This window comes from Indicator indicator, chromosome 18 (assembly GCF_027791375.1).
Source record: "Indicator indicator isolate 239-I01 chromosome 18, UM_Iind_1.1, whole genome shotgun sequence".
Taxonomy (NCBI): domain Eukaryota; kingdom Metazoa; phylum Chordata; class Aves; order Piciformes; family Indicatoridae; genus Indicator; species Indicator indicator.
In genome coordinates, this window is record NC_072027.1 from 4,745,707 (window position 1) to 4,761,801 (window position 16,095).

At 52.0% G+C, this 16,095-nt stretch overlaps 1 protein-coding gene across 1 annotated transcript; it reads right to left on the minus strand.

Moving 5' to 3' along the window:
- Positions 1–493: 493 nt before the first annotated feature.
- Positions 494–15,512, minus strand: LOC128973079 (LON peptidase N-terminal domain and RING finger protein 1-like). Its single transcript, XM_054389271.1, has 12 exons — positions 15,212–15,512; positions 11,815–11,933; positions 11,068–11,193; positions 10,175–10,306; positions 9,319–9,448; positions 8,497–8,590; positions 6,838–6,952; positions 5,478–5,599; positions 4,889–5,047; positions 3,413–3,575; positions 3,178–3,324; positions 494–691 (listed from the first exon to the last, which is right to left on the minus strand). Exons 1-12 carry the CDS (start codon positions 15,510–15,512, stop codon positions 494–496), a joined length of 1,806 nt encoding a protein of 601 aa, XP_054245246.1.
- Positions 15,513–16,095: the final 583 nt, after the last annotated feature.

A 16,095-nucleotide genomic window follows, 5' to 3' on the forward strand; every position in this document is an offset into this window, starting at 1 on the left:
ATTCAAATAGGAATGAAGTCAAACTCAGAAGCTGAAGAGCTGCCAGTTCCCAAGGCTGGGAGGAGCCACTCAGCCTCTCAGGGCCACCTCTCCCAAGAATGAAAATCTGCTGCTCAGAGCAGGACCACCTACCAAAAACCTTATGGTGTCCTTCAAAGAGGAAGAGGCGATTCTGGCACTCAGTCCTCTTAGCACCAAAGCAGGTCAGCAAGTAGCTTTGGTTCCCAAGACACAACCCAGTTTTCCACCCCAGTTTCCCCTCCAATGGGCACAGCATAACCATATGACCAAGCAGCTCCCAGAGGCAGTGTGGACGGTGTAGTGTCACTGGTGGTGTGGCACCAGCCCCATCAAGCCAGGCAGAGGGTGCTCAGCACATCACTGAGGCTGCCCTCAGGGGCAGCTCAAACCATATGCAAAACCATGAAGCAACACATAGAGAAACGAAAGGGGTTGGAGGTGTCCCCTGGAGAGAGGGCAGGGGCTGGGGGGTTCAGACACGACCCCGAGGGCTGTGCTCGGGCAGGGGCTGCCTGGCAGGGGGCTGCTGCAGCAGGGCAGTGAGGATGCGCTGCAGCTGCACGAGGCGGGCACGGAGGGAGGTGGTGGAGAAGAGGTTCAGCTGGTAGGACGGGTCCAGGGGCAGGATGGAGATGAGCCACCAGCACCACGTTGGGCCGTCTGCTGAAGCCTGGAGAGGGAACAGGGAGAGACCCTCACATCAGGAACTGCAAGGTGCATGTGTGCCCTTTAGAATCATAGAATCAGTCAGGGTTGGAAGGGACCACAAGGATCATCTAGTTCCAACCCCCCTGCCACAGGCAGGGACACCTCACACTAGATCAGGCTGGCCAGAGCCAGCCTTTGGATTGCATAGAATCACAGAACTGTTTTGCTTGGAAAAGACCTCCAAGATCATGGAATCCAACCATCAGCCTAGCACCACCATGGCCATTAAACCATGTTCTGAAGTGCCATGCCCATGTTTCTTGGGATGGTGACTCCACTACCTGCCTGGGCCTGACCACTCTTCCCACAAAGAAATTTTTCCTAATATCCAATCTGAATCTCCCCTGGCAGAGTTTCAGGGATCACTGTTTCCCACAGCTGATAGGAAACAGTTACTCTTGTCCAGACAGCAGTGCCAGCTGAAGTGTTTCTCTGGGTGGCCGTTTTGTCTGTCCAAGCCCAAATCTGCTGGATTTAATTTCCAGAGAAGACTCCAGGGAGTCTCGAGCCACAGAGGTATCTGGAAAAGTCTGTACAGAAGAGGCATAGAGATATATTGTGCATTCCCCTGCTTGAGGAGATGCTTTTTGTAAACATGGGCCAAGTCCTGCATGGCCAGCCTCTTCTGGGGCATTTCCCTTAGCACCATTCAAAGAGGTAAGGTGCTGGCCAGGCAGGCACAACTCTAAACAGGCCAAACTAAGAGAGAAGTGCTCAGTTCAGCTGAAGAAGGATGAATCATTTTGTAATTTTGAGCACAGCACTGATGTGACAGCTGGCCAGGACAGCCTCAGCCTGGGACAAGCCAGCAAGAGCATATTAGTAAGGATCCAGGCAGGAAATACTTTCTTAAAGAGTAAAAACTAAATTTGAGCTTCTTTTTTTTTTTTTTCCTTTCTCTCCAGAATGTGAGTTTTTCACAGCAACTTAGGAAGCAAACTGAATCCTGCTCTCTTGGCTCCTCTCCACTGGCCACCTATGGCTATCTCAAAAGACTATGATGAGAAAGGAGACCACAGACTCATTGAGCTTTGGGATTCATTTCTTCACCCATTTGTTTCTCTTTTTTCCCCAAGTGTCTTTACAGAATCAGTAAGGTTGGAAAAGACCTCAAGGATCATCAGAGCCCAACCTGCCACTCAAGACCTCATGACCACTAAACCATGTCACCAAGTGCCACGTCCAATCCCATGTTCAAATCCAGACAGCTCAGTTCCTTGATTCTCATTTAGGAAAAGGCTCTGGGAAAGCTTCTAAAAACTCAGTGCTCAGTTTCCAAGAACAGTTTAAAACCATTAAACCAGTGAGCAGTGTTAGCAAACAAGCCCAACCACCTCTCCAAGTGTGCTGTAACTGCTAACAGGAGCAAAGGCCAGGGTTTATTTTGCTCTTCTTGGAGGGAAGCTAAGCAGGGGGGTTGCACAGGAATGGCACTGCCTCAGAAGCTCTCTTGGTATTTGTCCTGAAGGGTCAAACCCCCACACATGCCCTAGCCCAGACAATTGGCTAAGCACATGTGAATGTGCAAACCTAGACAGTTCCTGGGGTCCAGATGGTCAAGGTAAATGCCTAGCATGTGTGATTAACATTGCAAGCACCCCTGAATGTGCAAACCTAGACAGTTCCTGGGGTCCAGATGGTCAAGGTAAATGCCTAGCATGTGTGATTAACATTGCAAGCACCCCTGAATGTGCAAACCTAGACAGTTCCTGGGGTCCAGATGGTCAAGGTAAATGCCTAGCATGTGTGGTTAACATTGCAAGCACCCCTGAATGTGCAAACCTAGACAGTTCCTGGGGTCCAGATAAACATGTACCACTTGTAATTAACTTTGTAGTACAGCTGTGAACTGTGTGTGCCCCTGATCATGTTTGGATATGCCCAGTCCCATAGGTCTAGTTATTAGGGTTCTGTGTTACCAAAGGGCATTAATTGTCTTGGGACAGTATTTAAACCAGCCAAGAAGTCAGACAACTTGCCTTGTTCTCACCCAGATATCAACAAGAGCCAAATGCTGCCCAAGTAGCAGCTGAGAGCCTGCTTACCACAAGAGAGAGGCCTTCTAGCCCTCTCTGAGCCAAAGACTGCTCAAATTATAGCCACAGCATCTGGGAAGATACCAGGCAGAGGAGCAAGTCGTGAGTCCCTGGCCAGTCTGCCACGGAATCCCACCTGTGGGAAAACCACAGATCACAGCACCTGTATTTCCAATTTGAATTGCTGTCTTGGAAAGGTTAGGTCTGTGCTTAAGTCATTTAATTGTCTTTATATGTGAAATGTAAAACCCACAACCGAACAATTGAACCTGTGAATAACTTCTTTGTAAATAAGTTACAGTGGTGTCTGAAGATACCACCACCCAAGATATTAATTATGAAATACATAAAAATACACATTTTTATTGCAGTACTCTCTCCACTTACAACATCCCTTCCCTTGGGGCATTACCTGGATGTCCTCTTCCTTCTCTGGCAGTGGTCCATGCTGCATCAAAATGTGCCTGGAGGGCAGGTCTCCATGCTCACAGAACCGCTGAGCCAAGCGGTAGGTGCTCTCGTGCAGGCACTGCAGCTCTTGCAGCTCCTCCCCAGCCACCTGCAGGGAGGCAAGAGGAACGTAGGAGGCATCTGTGGTGAAGTTCTGTTCCAAAGCAGCAGGGGACTTGCCCTGGCCTTGCCCTCACCTTCTTGTCCTCCAGGTACTCGATGTCGGCAGTGTTGTAGCCGTCCCTGTGTCCACGGCTCAGCACGCGGAACCGCCGCCTGCCGATGGTGTCCACCAAGGACCTCCCGTCCGGCAGCAGCTCGATCTGACGGATCTCCAGCATGCAGCCATAGTCAGCAAAACTGGAGGGAGCCAGGGAGCGAATCATAGAATCAGCCAGGTTGGAAGAGACCTCCAAGATCATCCAGTCCAACCTATCACCCAACCCTATCCAATCAACTAGACCATGGCACTAAGTGCCTCATCCAGTCTCCTCTTGAACATTTCCAGTGATGGTGACTCCAACACCTCCCACTCCAATGGGCAATCACCCTCTCTGTGAAGAACTTCCTCCTAATATCTAGCCTATACCTCCCCTGGCACAACTTGAGACTGTGTCCTCTTGTTCTGGTGCTGGTTGCCTGGGAGAAGAGCCCAACCCCCACCTGGCTACAACCTCCCTTCAGGTAGTTGTAGACAGCAATAAGGTCACCCCTGAGCCTCCTCTTCTCCAGGCTAAACACCCCCAGCTCCCTCAGCCTCTCCTCATAGGGTTTGTGTTCCAGGCCCCTCACCAGCTTCATTGCCCTTCTCTGGACATGTTCTAGTACCTCAACATCTCTCTTGAATTAAGGAGCACAGAAAAGAAGGTCTGAGCTGGGATATTGGTGGGGAGACAGCTGCTTCTCCTGCAGGCACCTCCTCCAAAGGAGGAATAGGCCCAAGAAGAAGCTGGCTGAGATGAGGCAAATTCACAGATTCATTCCCCTTGTTGAGTCATCACTTGCTGCTAAAAGGGGAGGACATAGTGAACACACTGCCTGCACTCCCATTTTTTTTGGTGCATTTGCCATGCACCAGAATGACTTAGGTCCTCATACTGCCCTGTTGGCCCAGAAGACACCATCCCTTGCAGAGCAATTCCTCCCAAAGCCCAAAAAATGTTGTTTATCTCATTCCACTTCAACAGGACTGGTGCACATCATGTAAACACAGGTATTTAACTTGGGTTAGGAGCCTGGAGAATAAGCCCACCCAAGATCTGGAGGTGCCACCAGCAACATAAGAATGGCCATGCTGCACCAAACAAAAGCCCATATAACCCAATGCCTTCTCATAGCTTGTTGAGGACAAAGTATGAGAAATACAGCAGTTTGAAAATGCTCAATAAAAGGAGCTGGAGGCTACAGCCAGGACACCACGCAGCTCTGAGGCATCCTGAGCCCCATTCCTCACCTGACTAGTGGTAATGCTGAGAGGCAGCAAGATCCTGTTTCAGTCTGTGGTGCAGGGAACACACCACCTCCCTGCTGGTTTCATCTCAGGCTGCAGTGGGATAGGAAACTGCACCTGCTTCCTCCCCTTTGAACCGCTCAGGATTTTGGACATTGTGGAGTGGGGCAGAGGGCTGCAAAGCAGGGAGGCTGGTGGGAAGCCACCTTGCCCAGAGGCTCACCTTTTCCCGTTCTCATATGCACACATGCCGAACCTCCTGGTGCCGGTCTCCTGGCACCGCCGGATCATGAGGCGGTAGCGAGGCTCAAAGACGTGCAGGGGGCAGGCAATGCCTGGGAAGGACATTGTGCATACGAAGATGGGGATGCTCTTGGTCAGGCTGAGGGACAGGAGAGGAGAGCACTAAGAAACCTACTGGAGCAAGTCCCCCATCCCAAGGGCTCTGCATTGGCTTGTGCCACGGCCACGCCTTCAACCAGGTCTCTCCTTTACCCCAAGAAGTGATACTTCAGAGCAGAGCAATACTAAAGCTTCCTCTTGGCTCACCAAGAGCCCAAGGACAGATTGAGCCCAAGGACAGATTCTACCCACAGAACAGCTCCTTGCAGAGATGCTCCCTCATCCCCAGGTGCCCATGGGGCACATCCGCACCTGCCCAGAACCAGCACTGTTGTGATGTGGCCTTAGAAGTGGAAAAGCCCTCATTTGAGCAGCCCCAAGCCACAGCAATGGTACACAGTGTGGACAGCCCCCTCAGAGCCAAGCCCCTGTGCACACACATGGGCATGCTGGAGTAGGTCCCTGCTTACTTGGAGAGCTCTGCCATTTCAGCCTGGTGCAGCTCTCGGCGCTCAGCCAGCTGTGTGGGGAAGGCGGCCAGCAGGATGTCCTGCAGCAGCACAGTGGGGCTGTAGCTTCCAGCCTTCAAGTACTGAAAGAAATCAGACTGAGAAATCAGTTGAAGAAGTAGTGGGGGAGCCCTGAATCAAGCTCATTTTCATTGGAGCTGAAGGTAATTTCAGACCAGAGAAAGTCAGGGATAAAACCTATCAGGGGATGTTGAGCCATCTAGCAGGATGGGATGTCAGCTCCACCAAGACCTGCAGACACAGCTCAGACCCAGGGCCCATCCAGCACAGTGTCCTGCCTCTGACAGTGATGCAGGCCTTGTATGACAACCTAATTTCCCTGACGGTCTCATCCAAATCCCTTTTCATTAAAGATTAAATCAAATCTCCAGGCTAGCAGGTTTTCCATCCATTTCCATTTTAAAAAGTAATTAGCATTCACTTCATTCTTTCTCTTTCTCTCCCTGCCTCTCAGTCCTGTTTACAATCTCACTAAATCACTGTGGCATCTTGTGGAAATTAATCTCTTGGTCTTAATTACCAACTGTCTGGTCATTCCCCTGTGAGTGGAGCTGACACCACTGTGCCAGGGTGCTGCTAACATTAAGAGCATCACACATTCCCATCCCAGCCCTGGGCATGCTGCCAGCAGCTGGAGCCAGTGCCCGGCTCTCCCTTGGGCTCCCTCCCATGTGTCATAGTTTGAAACTGTCTTTTTAATTTTTTTTCTTTGCAAAGTTCAAAACATAGAAAGTGAAAGAGTGTAAATAAGTCACTATTGGGTGTAAGAAAGCAAAATAACGATTGTTCTAAACACTTCCATTGGATAGACAGAAATGTTTAAGAACTATTACCCAAAACAAAGTAGGCATTCTGCACATTCTGTGCTCTGCAGTGGGGGCAGTTGCTGGGCTGTCTGGCTGCTGTTTTCTTCTTCTTCTCTTCTGGCTGAAGATAACACACACTGACCTTGGCAGCTAAGTTAACAACTTTCTGCTTTAACTAACTCTGCTTTCTGTCCAGGGGAGTCTGGGGGGAAGAGAGCTGGGAGAGAGGCCCCTTTGGGAAGGGTCCCCTTTGGGGGGAAGCAAAGGGAGATTGGTTGTGATTTTCTGTTGATTGTATATATTTGTAAATGTTGTGAATTTTGTATATTTGTACATATTCATTGCATTTCATCGTAGATTGTAGATTCTGCTTGTAAATACAGCTTTCATTTGCTTCCAGACTGGACTAGCCTGGTTATTGTCGGTGGGGGGGGGGAATTTCAGCTCACACTGACACACCATGGAGCCTTTACCTCTTCCTCTCCAGCCCTTACCTCTCTCAGGCTCTGTTTGCAGAGGGGGCAGGTGGGCCGGTGGTCCAGGCAGCGTTCCAGGCATTCCTTGCAGAAGGTGTGCCCACATGGGGTTGTCACAGGCTCAAAGAATAGCCTGCAAAAGGGACCAAAGTCAGCAGGCACCACACTGGAAGGAGCACAGGTAAGCCCAGCACAGAGAGACTTCATAGAGCTCTCATCCCCCAGGCCCAGCTCAGCACCCTCATTTGGAAACCCCAGCTGGTCTCACACTCACAATGCAAGGACCCCACAAAGTGCTCAGGGACTTGCAGAGGTACAAGGCTGGGCTGCAAGGGTCAAGCAGACCAGGATTGAGTAAAGCCATGAGGGCAGCTTCTGGCTGTCCCCAGCCTTGTACCTGCATCTTCCCTGAATCTTGGTAGGGAGAGCAAGGGATTTTGCTTCCAGCAGGAACGAGACGTTTCCCAGGTACCATCTTACCATTTCAAGGGAAACCTGCTACCTTTACCAGTCCTCTACACTGAAGACAATGACACTATGGAAAACTCACACTGTGTCTGTCAAACCCTGGCAGACCACAGCTATGCAACTCCCCTTCACTAAGGCTGCATTGGATAAGCTTTGCTCATAAGTCCTGTTAATTAAACAGAAAGGTTCCTAACTGGCTTACTCCTTTAATTAGAAGTCTGACTGTTGGACTTGCACAATAATGTAAGGAGAGAACTGTCCCAGGCCTGAGCACTGCTCAGCATCCCCATGGGGTCTCTGCAGACCCCATCAGTATACACATGACCCTCCTGGGTTCTGGCAGGGCTGTGGCTCCCCAGACACCTGCAGTGGTGTATAGCCCAAAGGCAGTACAGTAAAGTGAAAGGCTTGGGTTGCTCACAGGTAGTTCCAGGATCAGAAATGAAATTAAGGTCTCAGGAAAGCCCTACTCAGTGCTGAGCCCTGACTTCAGAACATTATTTCCCTGCTCTCAGAAGAGACATAATATCACCCAGTTCAGATCAAATGCAGTCTTAATCTTTCTCTCTCCTGGGTCATTCCCCCATGACATGGCCAGACCTGGAAACAGCTGCTGGTACAGGACACCGTGACCATCCTGCATGTCTGACAGTGCAACACCCAACCCTCTGCCAACAACCACTTGCACAACTGCTCCAGCTCCTGGGACACACCACAAATAACAGCCTGGTTGCAGCATGCCCTGTGGCAGCACCCAGCCCTAAGTCAGCTGATGGACCTGGCCTCTACCTTGTCCTCTTTTCCACCTTCAAGCTCAGAAATGCTCCCCTCTGGGTTTACAATATTCCCATCAGAAATGGTATTCACCTGCAGTAACAGCTTCCTGTTCCAGCATGCAGTTCCAAAGGGCAGCCACTGCTTTCAGTCTTTGACCCTGCTGAACATCCCCACCTCCACACTGATGTCCCAGCTGATACAGATCTAATGATGCTGCACCCTGAGACATGGTGATCTGAGCTCTTACAGCCTGGCAGGGCAAAGCATGCCCCTGCCTTCCCCTCTTATCTCTTATCTCTACTGAAACCCATGTTTCAGTACTACTGCAGAATGAATTTGCTATTAAGACATGAAGAAAGATCCACAATCAGGAAAGAAAACCCAGCAGGTGCTAATTCTTCATCCTAAAAGCTCTCCTGCTGCAGAACTCACCGTATGCAGAGGGAACACTCCAAGTCAGATACACTCAGCAGCTCCTCGAGGCACAGCTGCGTCCACTTTGCTGCTGCTGTTTCCTCTTTGTTATATGGTGGCAAAAGAGAAGGAAAGAGAAGACACACACCCCCATTTCAATGCTGAAAATTCATCATTGCTTTCTGACCTTGTTCTGAAGTGTAAACAGTTAACTGCTACACAAAGCATTTTGAAAGTTAAAACAAAACTGCTGGGAAATGCAACATAAACACCTCCCTCCTCCCCCATTAACTCATCCATGCTCATCCATAGCCTTTACACCAAGGGGTCTCATGGAAACTGAGGCACTGGGAGGTGAAGTAGCCTAAAAAACTCCCAGATGGAAGTCTCTGGAAGCCTGCCACAGATTATCATCTGTGCTTTACACAAACCCAGGTACACAGCAACCACCTGGCTGGACATGGGTAGCAAGTTAGTGCCACAGGGGGTGCCACTTCCAACATGTGACATGCCACATGCTTGGAAAGGAATTTCATCTAAATCTAAACCCACCTACACCCCTGGGAATCTCTCCCTGGCTCCACACAGAGAGTAAGTGATGTCTGGCTTGAGGAAGAACTTTTCTCCCAGCTAGACTCAAAAGTTTGGTATAAGTCCACAAGAAGGTCGGATTCTCCTCAGGTGAGGAATGTGTTGGCCAGAGCTGCCACATCAGATGTCCCTGGGATGTCTGCTCACTGAGCTGGCCCACAGCACAAATGCTACGTTTTCAGTGCCAAAATGGACTTTCAAGAAGTATCTTGCAGGAGACAAGATTCTGGTACCTTTGATGACACTCACCTACCAGCCACCGGCCCTGCCTCTCTGCTGCAGGCTCCTGCCATGGCCCCGGCTGGGTACAGGTGGCTGTCCCCTGGCTGTGCTCAGACCCTGCATCCCCTCTGCCATCTGCCGCCTCTCCCTCCTGATCCTAGGCACAGCAAAGATGAAATCAAACCCCAACCCTCTTTTGCCCTTTGAATGCACAGCCCCATCTGTCCCACCACGATCAATGGCACTGGGAGGCTTCCTGGTGTGCTGCTGTACATTAACATCTTGCATTGGTGGGACAGCAGGAGAGCGTGGTCTGCAGACACTGCTGCTCATCTCATGGTCAATTCACAGGCTTATTCTGTCCAGATTTATCACCTGGTCTTTGGGGGTATCTGAGACCATTTTCTTTATTTCCCCTTCTCCAAACCTGCCAAATTCATCTTTTGGAGACAAAGAGTGAAAGATGAGCTTCCCTTAGTAGGTGCTAATGTGGGGTTTGGATGAAAAAAACCAACAAACATTAAATCTGACATTTTCTTTCCTTTTTTTTTTTTTCCCTCTGAATGTGATGTGACTTGGCTGTTGTGACAAGTCTAAAATCTTACCAGAAGTATTCCAGAATAAAACTCAGGGAGGAATGAAGACATAAAGAGCCCCCTCTGTTCCCCAAGTTCCTACAGCATCAGCTCCAACTGTGTCTTTGCTCTCCCACCCTCCACTACCTGCAGCTTCTCATCCCAGCTCACAACCACATGCATGTAGCTATGATCCTGCACAGCTTCCCTTTATCACACCTCCCTTCCCATCACTGGAACATCCCACTTTGGGATGCCCAGGAGGGACATTAAGTCCCCTTGGTATAGGCTGTTACAGACTCTCTTACCTGAGCTTGTGTGGAAGATGATGGGAGAGCAGGGCTCCCTCCATTGACCTGAGGACCACTCGAGTCCCGGTGGGCATCACCTGGGCACACAGCAGCTGTGTGTGGCTGCGAAGCATCCTCCTGCATGAGGATCTGCAAGGAGAAAGTGGAGCTCAGAGGCTACTAGAAGAAGGAAACAGGGAAGTGGGTGGGCAACCAGGCTTCCTTTTGCCTCAAAGAAGCCTCCTGCCCCCTGAAGAGCACATCAGGATTACTTGTTTCAGCACTTGCTGAGCTCGCTGTCAAACAAATGCCTTAGTAGCACGGAAGGAAGAAAGCAGCACAAGGCAGCAAACCAAATGGTGCATTTTAAAGGCTAGGAGCCATGTTCTCCATCACCTACAAAGAGCAGGGAGGGAGTGAGCTCAGAGAGGTACAAGTTAATTTCCCATTGCCCTGCCCTTTCCCTCCTGAAGGGCAAGTGTCCACTCATAGTACGAACTCTCCATGCTGGGTACACTGCAAGAGGCCCCACTATTGAGAGTGATTTTGGTAGCTGTCTGGGTGCTGGCCTGAAATCATCTGCTGAAAAGACACTGACTCTCCAGTGGCAGCTTTCAGCTGGCTGCTTTGCCTTGGGTAAATACTGATGCTGCCTTGAAGCCCACTTTGTGCCATGTCAGCATCTAAACACTGCAAAACCTGAGACTTGAAGATATGGACTGAGGAAGCAGAATTTTCTTCAGGGTGAACCTGCACTGGAACAATGGAAAGGCTCTTGGACCAAAGACTCAAGATTCTTTGATCCCACTGCTGGCCAGAGCAGCACAACCATGACAAGCATGAGTCCTCCAGAGGACAAGGACATCTCCCTGTGTGATGCAAGGGCACAGGACCCTGCCACAGCACAGCACACAGTTCTCCATCTCTCTCCAAGCAGGGTGGAAATGGGGATTGAGTGTCAGGCAGTGTTCCCATGCCAGCAAGGCTTCAGCTTTCTGTCCCATCTCCAGAAGCACCTTCCCTTTCCTGAAGAATCCCTGCAGGGTAGAAACACCTGTGGTGACTATGAGATAGTAACCAGCTGAGCACATTCAGCTCTCATGTGAAGCCCCAGGGAATTCTGCTCCTATCCCAGGCCAAAGCACCTGGACATATTGCTGCTCCTTTGCTCAGGCTTGTCTAAGAAAGACACAGAATCATAGAAAGTCCACCCACAGCCAGGTACCCACAAAACAGGACTCTCCCAAAATGCAGCAGTTGCAAAAACCAAGCAAACAAACCCTACAGAGACCTCAAGATGGAGTCAAAAGCTTCTGCCTTTGAAGCCACAAAACTGCTGCCACTGTGTGCTTCACAAACCAGCAAGCAAGTCTCAGGGCTGATTTCTCCAAGCTCACCCTCTGGCCAGCGCTTCCCCGAGGTCTCAGCTGTGATCCTGTGCACCAGCACAGCTATGTGCCCTCACTGCCTGCATGCTAGCAAGGACGGACATGGTGCTGTACCTCTCCCACAGCACTTACAGCCTGGATTTGCAGCTTAATGTGTCTGAGCAGGATGAATTCAATAGCTAGGAGAACTCAGGACAGAGAGAAACTGCTCCTCTGTGGTAAGATGTGGCTCTAGGCACAGCCAGCTGATGGAGTCTTCCCTCCACTCACCTCAATCTCTCCAGGCTCAGCCCTGCACATGGCATCCAGGTCCTCAAGTGCCTGTGGGTGCTGCCTCAGTGCTGCGAAAGCCTCTGCCCGGCACAGCCGCAGGGAATGGGAGTCTGGGGCTGAGAAAGAGAAACGTCACCACTCATGTGATGAGTCCATAGGAGGCAGAGGGACTGGGTGAGGCTGGGGAGATGCCACCATGGTGGGACAGCCCCTGTGCCACAGCCTCATGCCCAGCACAGACAGCTCCTGTGCTCCTCTTCTGGAGCCTCATAAGTCTCTGCAAAGCATTTAGTTCCCCTAAACATCTAATTTTAAACTTTTCAGGGCTCTTCCCTTTGTTTTTCCCCACCTCCCCCAAATGCTCTCAGGTGAGGGTCCCCACCACTATCTTGGAGCTCAGCCATCCTTTTGGGATGTGGCAAAAAGCTGTAATTCCCCCAGGAGCTGCTGCCACAGAAGGCTCTGTAACATGATTCACCCAGCAGAGCCACAATAACATGTTACTGAAGAAACCTGCAGCTATGGAAACCTAAATTCCCAAATCACCAGGGAGCTTCTCAGACCCACCTGGCTGCCATCGCTCTCCCAGGGCAGAGGAGAAATCAGCAGCTGTGCAAGGATCTCCCCCCACCATGTGACTCAGGGTTTCCAAGCATGAGAAAAGGATGAGATTTCCCCAAAAAGAGAAAGGGAACTGAGCATCCACCTTCTCATCAGTGAGATGTCACTGCTGGGATCTCAGTGTCAGAGGGAGGCATAGGCCCCTCAGGTGTTGCTGCCCACAACACTCTGTGTCACAGTGCTGAGTACCCCAAACACTCCTGTCTGATTCTAAATAACAGGCAGTGAGACCTTCCTCTCTCCTGAGCCCACCAGCACTGTCAGCAGAAGAGTTGGGGTGGGAAACGTCAGGGAGTACAAGCAAGAAGCACCCCAAAAGCCTACACTCAGAGTAACCAGGTGTGGTAATGTTTGTGGGTTTGAGCTGCATAGGTTCCCAGACCCACCCTGTTATGTCACGGCCTGCTGTGGAGGTGACCTACATCCAGTGCTGTGCTGGCTCTCCAGCTAAGCCACAGGCCTGTGCACCCAACCCCATGTCCCCACCAGTGCTGAGCATCATCTGACAGCTGCTGAGGGCTGGGGTCAGCAACCCACTGCTCCCTGGCCCTCTGGAGAAGCCTCCAGTATCTTGCAGACCCCTGTTGGCACCCAGCTCCTGGTGGGATGATGGTAGGTCCAGCAGAGATAGCCCACACGAGGAGGAAGCTCTGCTGTGGCTATTACTTCTTTATCCAGCGTGGAGCATAGGGAGACTTTGTTCTCTACCTGGTGCCACCACAATCCAGAGAACAGCAGAGAGCTCAGGCCAAGCCACTCCAGCACCAAAGCTGCACTGGCCATGCTGAGTTGTGCAGCAGAGCAACACCTGATCCCTCAGAGCTTATTTTCAGTCATAATGTCAGCCAGGACCAAGTCAGGAAACAAGGGAGCTTGCTGCTCAATATCCTAGGAGCACACATTAGAGGACAAAATATTCTTGTCCCTAATAACAGACGGGGAAGAACAAATGGGTACAAAGTCTAGAGGTTTAGTTTCCATGTGGGCAAACTCGCTGAACATTTGCACAGCCCAGCAATAAAGTGACTGATCTGGGCAGGAGGAAGCGTGAAATGGGGCTGCAAATTCTGCATTTCTCTCTTCTGCTGCAGCTATTTTGGATCTATGCTACCATTAGACACCAAGGACATAAGCCAGCTGGCAGCCCTGCACCTGATGAGTGACTGATAGTGCTCCCCAGCCTCCTGGCTCCAGGCATGTTGGGAGGCCTCCTGTGTTACACATTACACTGCATTTTTTTTCTTGGTTTTGTTTGTTTTTTTTTTTCCATCACTTAAGGGAAACAAAAGACAAGAAACTGACAATTTATTTCCTCCCAAGTGGAGAGAGCTGCTCTACAGGCTGGGATGAGCAGGGCACTGCAAACTAGTCTGCAGTGCAACGCTGAACCACACAACAACCCATTCTCATGGCCTGAACATCTAACAGTGGTGATGTTTGAAAGTGGAGACCATAAGAAGTTGTGCAGCCTGAAAGCAGACAGCAGGAGCTGGAAAACACAGCCTGAAAGCACCACCCACGTGGCTGAGCCTGAGCTGCACCAGCAAGTGCAGGTTTATGGGAGCTGCAGCTGGAATTTCCTCGTTGCCTTAAGCCAGACTTCCCCTGTCCTTCGGGCAACAGTGCATGCAGCCAAGAGAGAGGACAGAGATTACAGTGTTTCCTCTTCATACTAGCAGAGGCTTTAAATAAGAGAGATATATGGGCATAGACAGCAATCAGATAAAAGCCTGGCAATAAGGAGGACAGTTCTAGAGAACTCTGCACACATATTTGCATTGAAGAATGGGAGCCCAGGGTATGACACAGATGCCACGGGAGGTTGCATAAAGGGACCTGCTTTCTGCTGCCAAGACCAGGCTTGGCTGGGCAGCCTGTGCAGCCCCATGGTTCCAGGCATACCCTGAACCTCTGGCACTTGTCTGGCAGAGGGTGATGAGTAAGTGTCTGCGCGGCGGGAGGAGAGCTGCCTGCTGTCATAGAAACGCCAGTGGAGAAAGGACGTTCTGCCTCCACCACCCCAACCCCCTGCTCCAGACACATTGTATAACCCCTTTTATTTAAGCATTACTCTACAAGAAATCCACTTACAGCCACACATTAAAGCAGACCCCCTGGACCCGATTCTGGCCCTGAAGGCAAAGGTCTTGCCAGGGCTAGTTGCAGAAGGGGGCTGGGGGCACACACAGACATTACACCCTGCCTTATGCCGTGGGCCTGGCACAGGAGCTCAGCCAAGGCTCACCAGGCTCTGGGAGCGAGGACATATCTGTCCTGGGCTGGAAATGTTCCAGCTGCTTTACATAATGGCCACCCCCCCCAGGCAGAACTCTTCCTCTGACCCTGAAATATTGCCGGGTGGCAAGATGCAAGAGGCTGTCTGCTGCTCTTTCCTCTCCATCCGCCTGCCAAGGCCAGAAGCACGTGGTCAATAGGACACAGGCTGTGTGTCCTGCCCGCAGCCCCAGGATGAGCAGCAGGGCTTGCTAGCCACGCACTCCCTCCCATCATCCCCTGAAGGCATGGAAGAAATGCCTAGAAACTGGATCCTCTCCCCCCATCACTGACACTTCCAGCTTCTCCAGTCTCCCAGCTCTGGACAGTGCAGGCTCGGAGGAGACTGGGGTGTTGTGACAAAGTGACCCACGTTGGTACTCACCTGTGAGGGTACCAGGCCTAGAGCATCCTCGTCTCAGCTGTAGGGCTGGTCCCTCATGCCCGGCTTCGCACCCCCAGCCCACCCCACCAGCCCCTGAAGCCCAGCGGTGCTTACCCAGCTCGAGCCCTTTCTGAACCATCCTCAGCGCTTCCTGAAGGTCCCCACGGGTGACACGGTCCTGGACCTGTGCTACTAGCCAGGCCACCCGGCTCTCCTGCTCCACGCATTTCTCCAGGAGGCCGCAGAGCACCACGTTGCACCTCGCCGCACCGACGCCCAGCAGCATCAGCTTCTCCTGGCAGAGAGGGCAGCGTGAGGGGACGGTCCCCCCGAGGCACGACTTGCAGAAGGAGTGTCCGCAGGACACAGTCACTGGCTCCCAGAGGAGTAGGTGGCAGGAGGGGCAGCGCAGCATGTCCAAATTCCTGCTCCCGGGGCCAAGGGGCTGCCAGATAAGGCTCCTGCCCCGGTGTGGGGAGTATTCGTTGGGACCCGCACTGTTCATCGCAGTAGTTTGCAGCTGACAAGGGAGGAGCTGCCCCTAGGGCCCACCGTGCCCGCACACCTCCTGCCGCCGGGCACTGCCCTGCTCCGCTCCGCGCTGCTCAGCCCATCCTCTCGGCTCGGCACAGGGCTGCGGCTCCCGGCACGCTGCACCCTATTCTGTCCCGTCCTGCCGGGGCAGAACCCCCCGGGCCAGACCGGCACCGGGCGCCGGTGGTGGAGCAGCCGGGGCCGCCCATTGGCTGCCGCCGCCGCGCTGCGCCGCCCCGCCCCAGCCGCGTTTCGTAACGGAGCCGGCGGCAGCGGGGTGGGGAGCAGCTCCCAGTGAAATGCGGAGGATACCCCGGAGTAGGGTCTTATGCTGCTCCGGAGCCGGGACGCCGGGGTGTTGGGGGACTCCGGAGCAGTTGGGGCACTCGACTGTGAAGCCCTGCGGGGGATGCTGGAGAGCTCTCCAGGGGGTATCTATGGCACTCTGAAGTAGAACGAGGGTA

Bases quoted from the DNA above. Each gene is read 5' to 3' on its own strand.
- LOC128973079 (XM_054389271.1), bottom strand. From the start codon at position 15,512: ATGCTGCGCTGCCCCTCCTGCCACCTACTCCTCTGGGAGCCAGTGACT. The intron at 11,934-15,211 runs GTAAGCACCGCT...TCTCTTTCTCAG, and splicing joins TCAGAAAGGGCTCGAGCTGG to CCCCAGACTCCCATTCCCTG. The intron at 3,576-4,888 runs GTGAGCCTCTGG...GGCTCCCTCCAG, and splicing joins GCATATGAGAACGGGAAAAG to TTTTGCTGACTATGGCTGCA.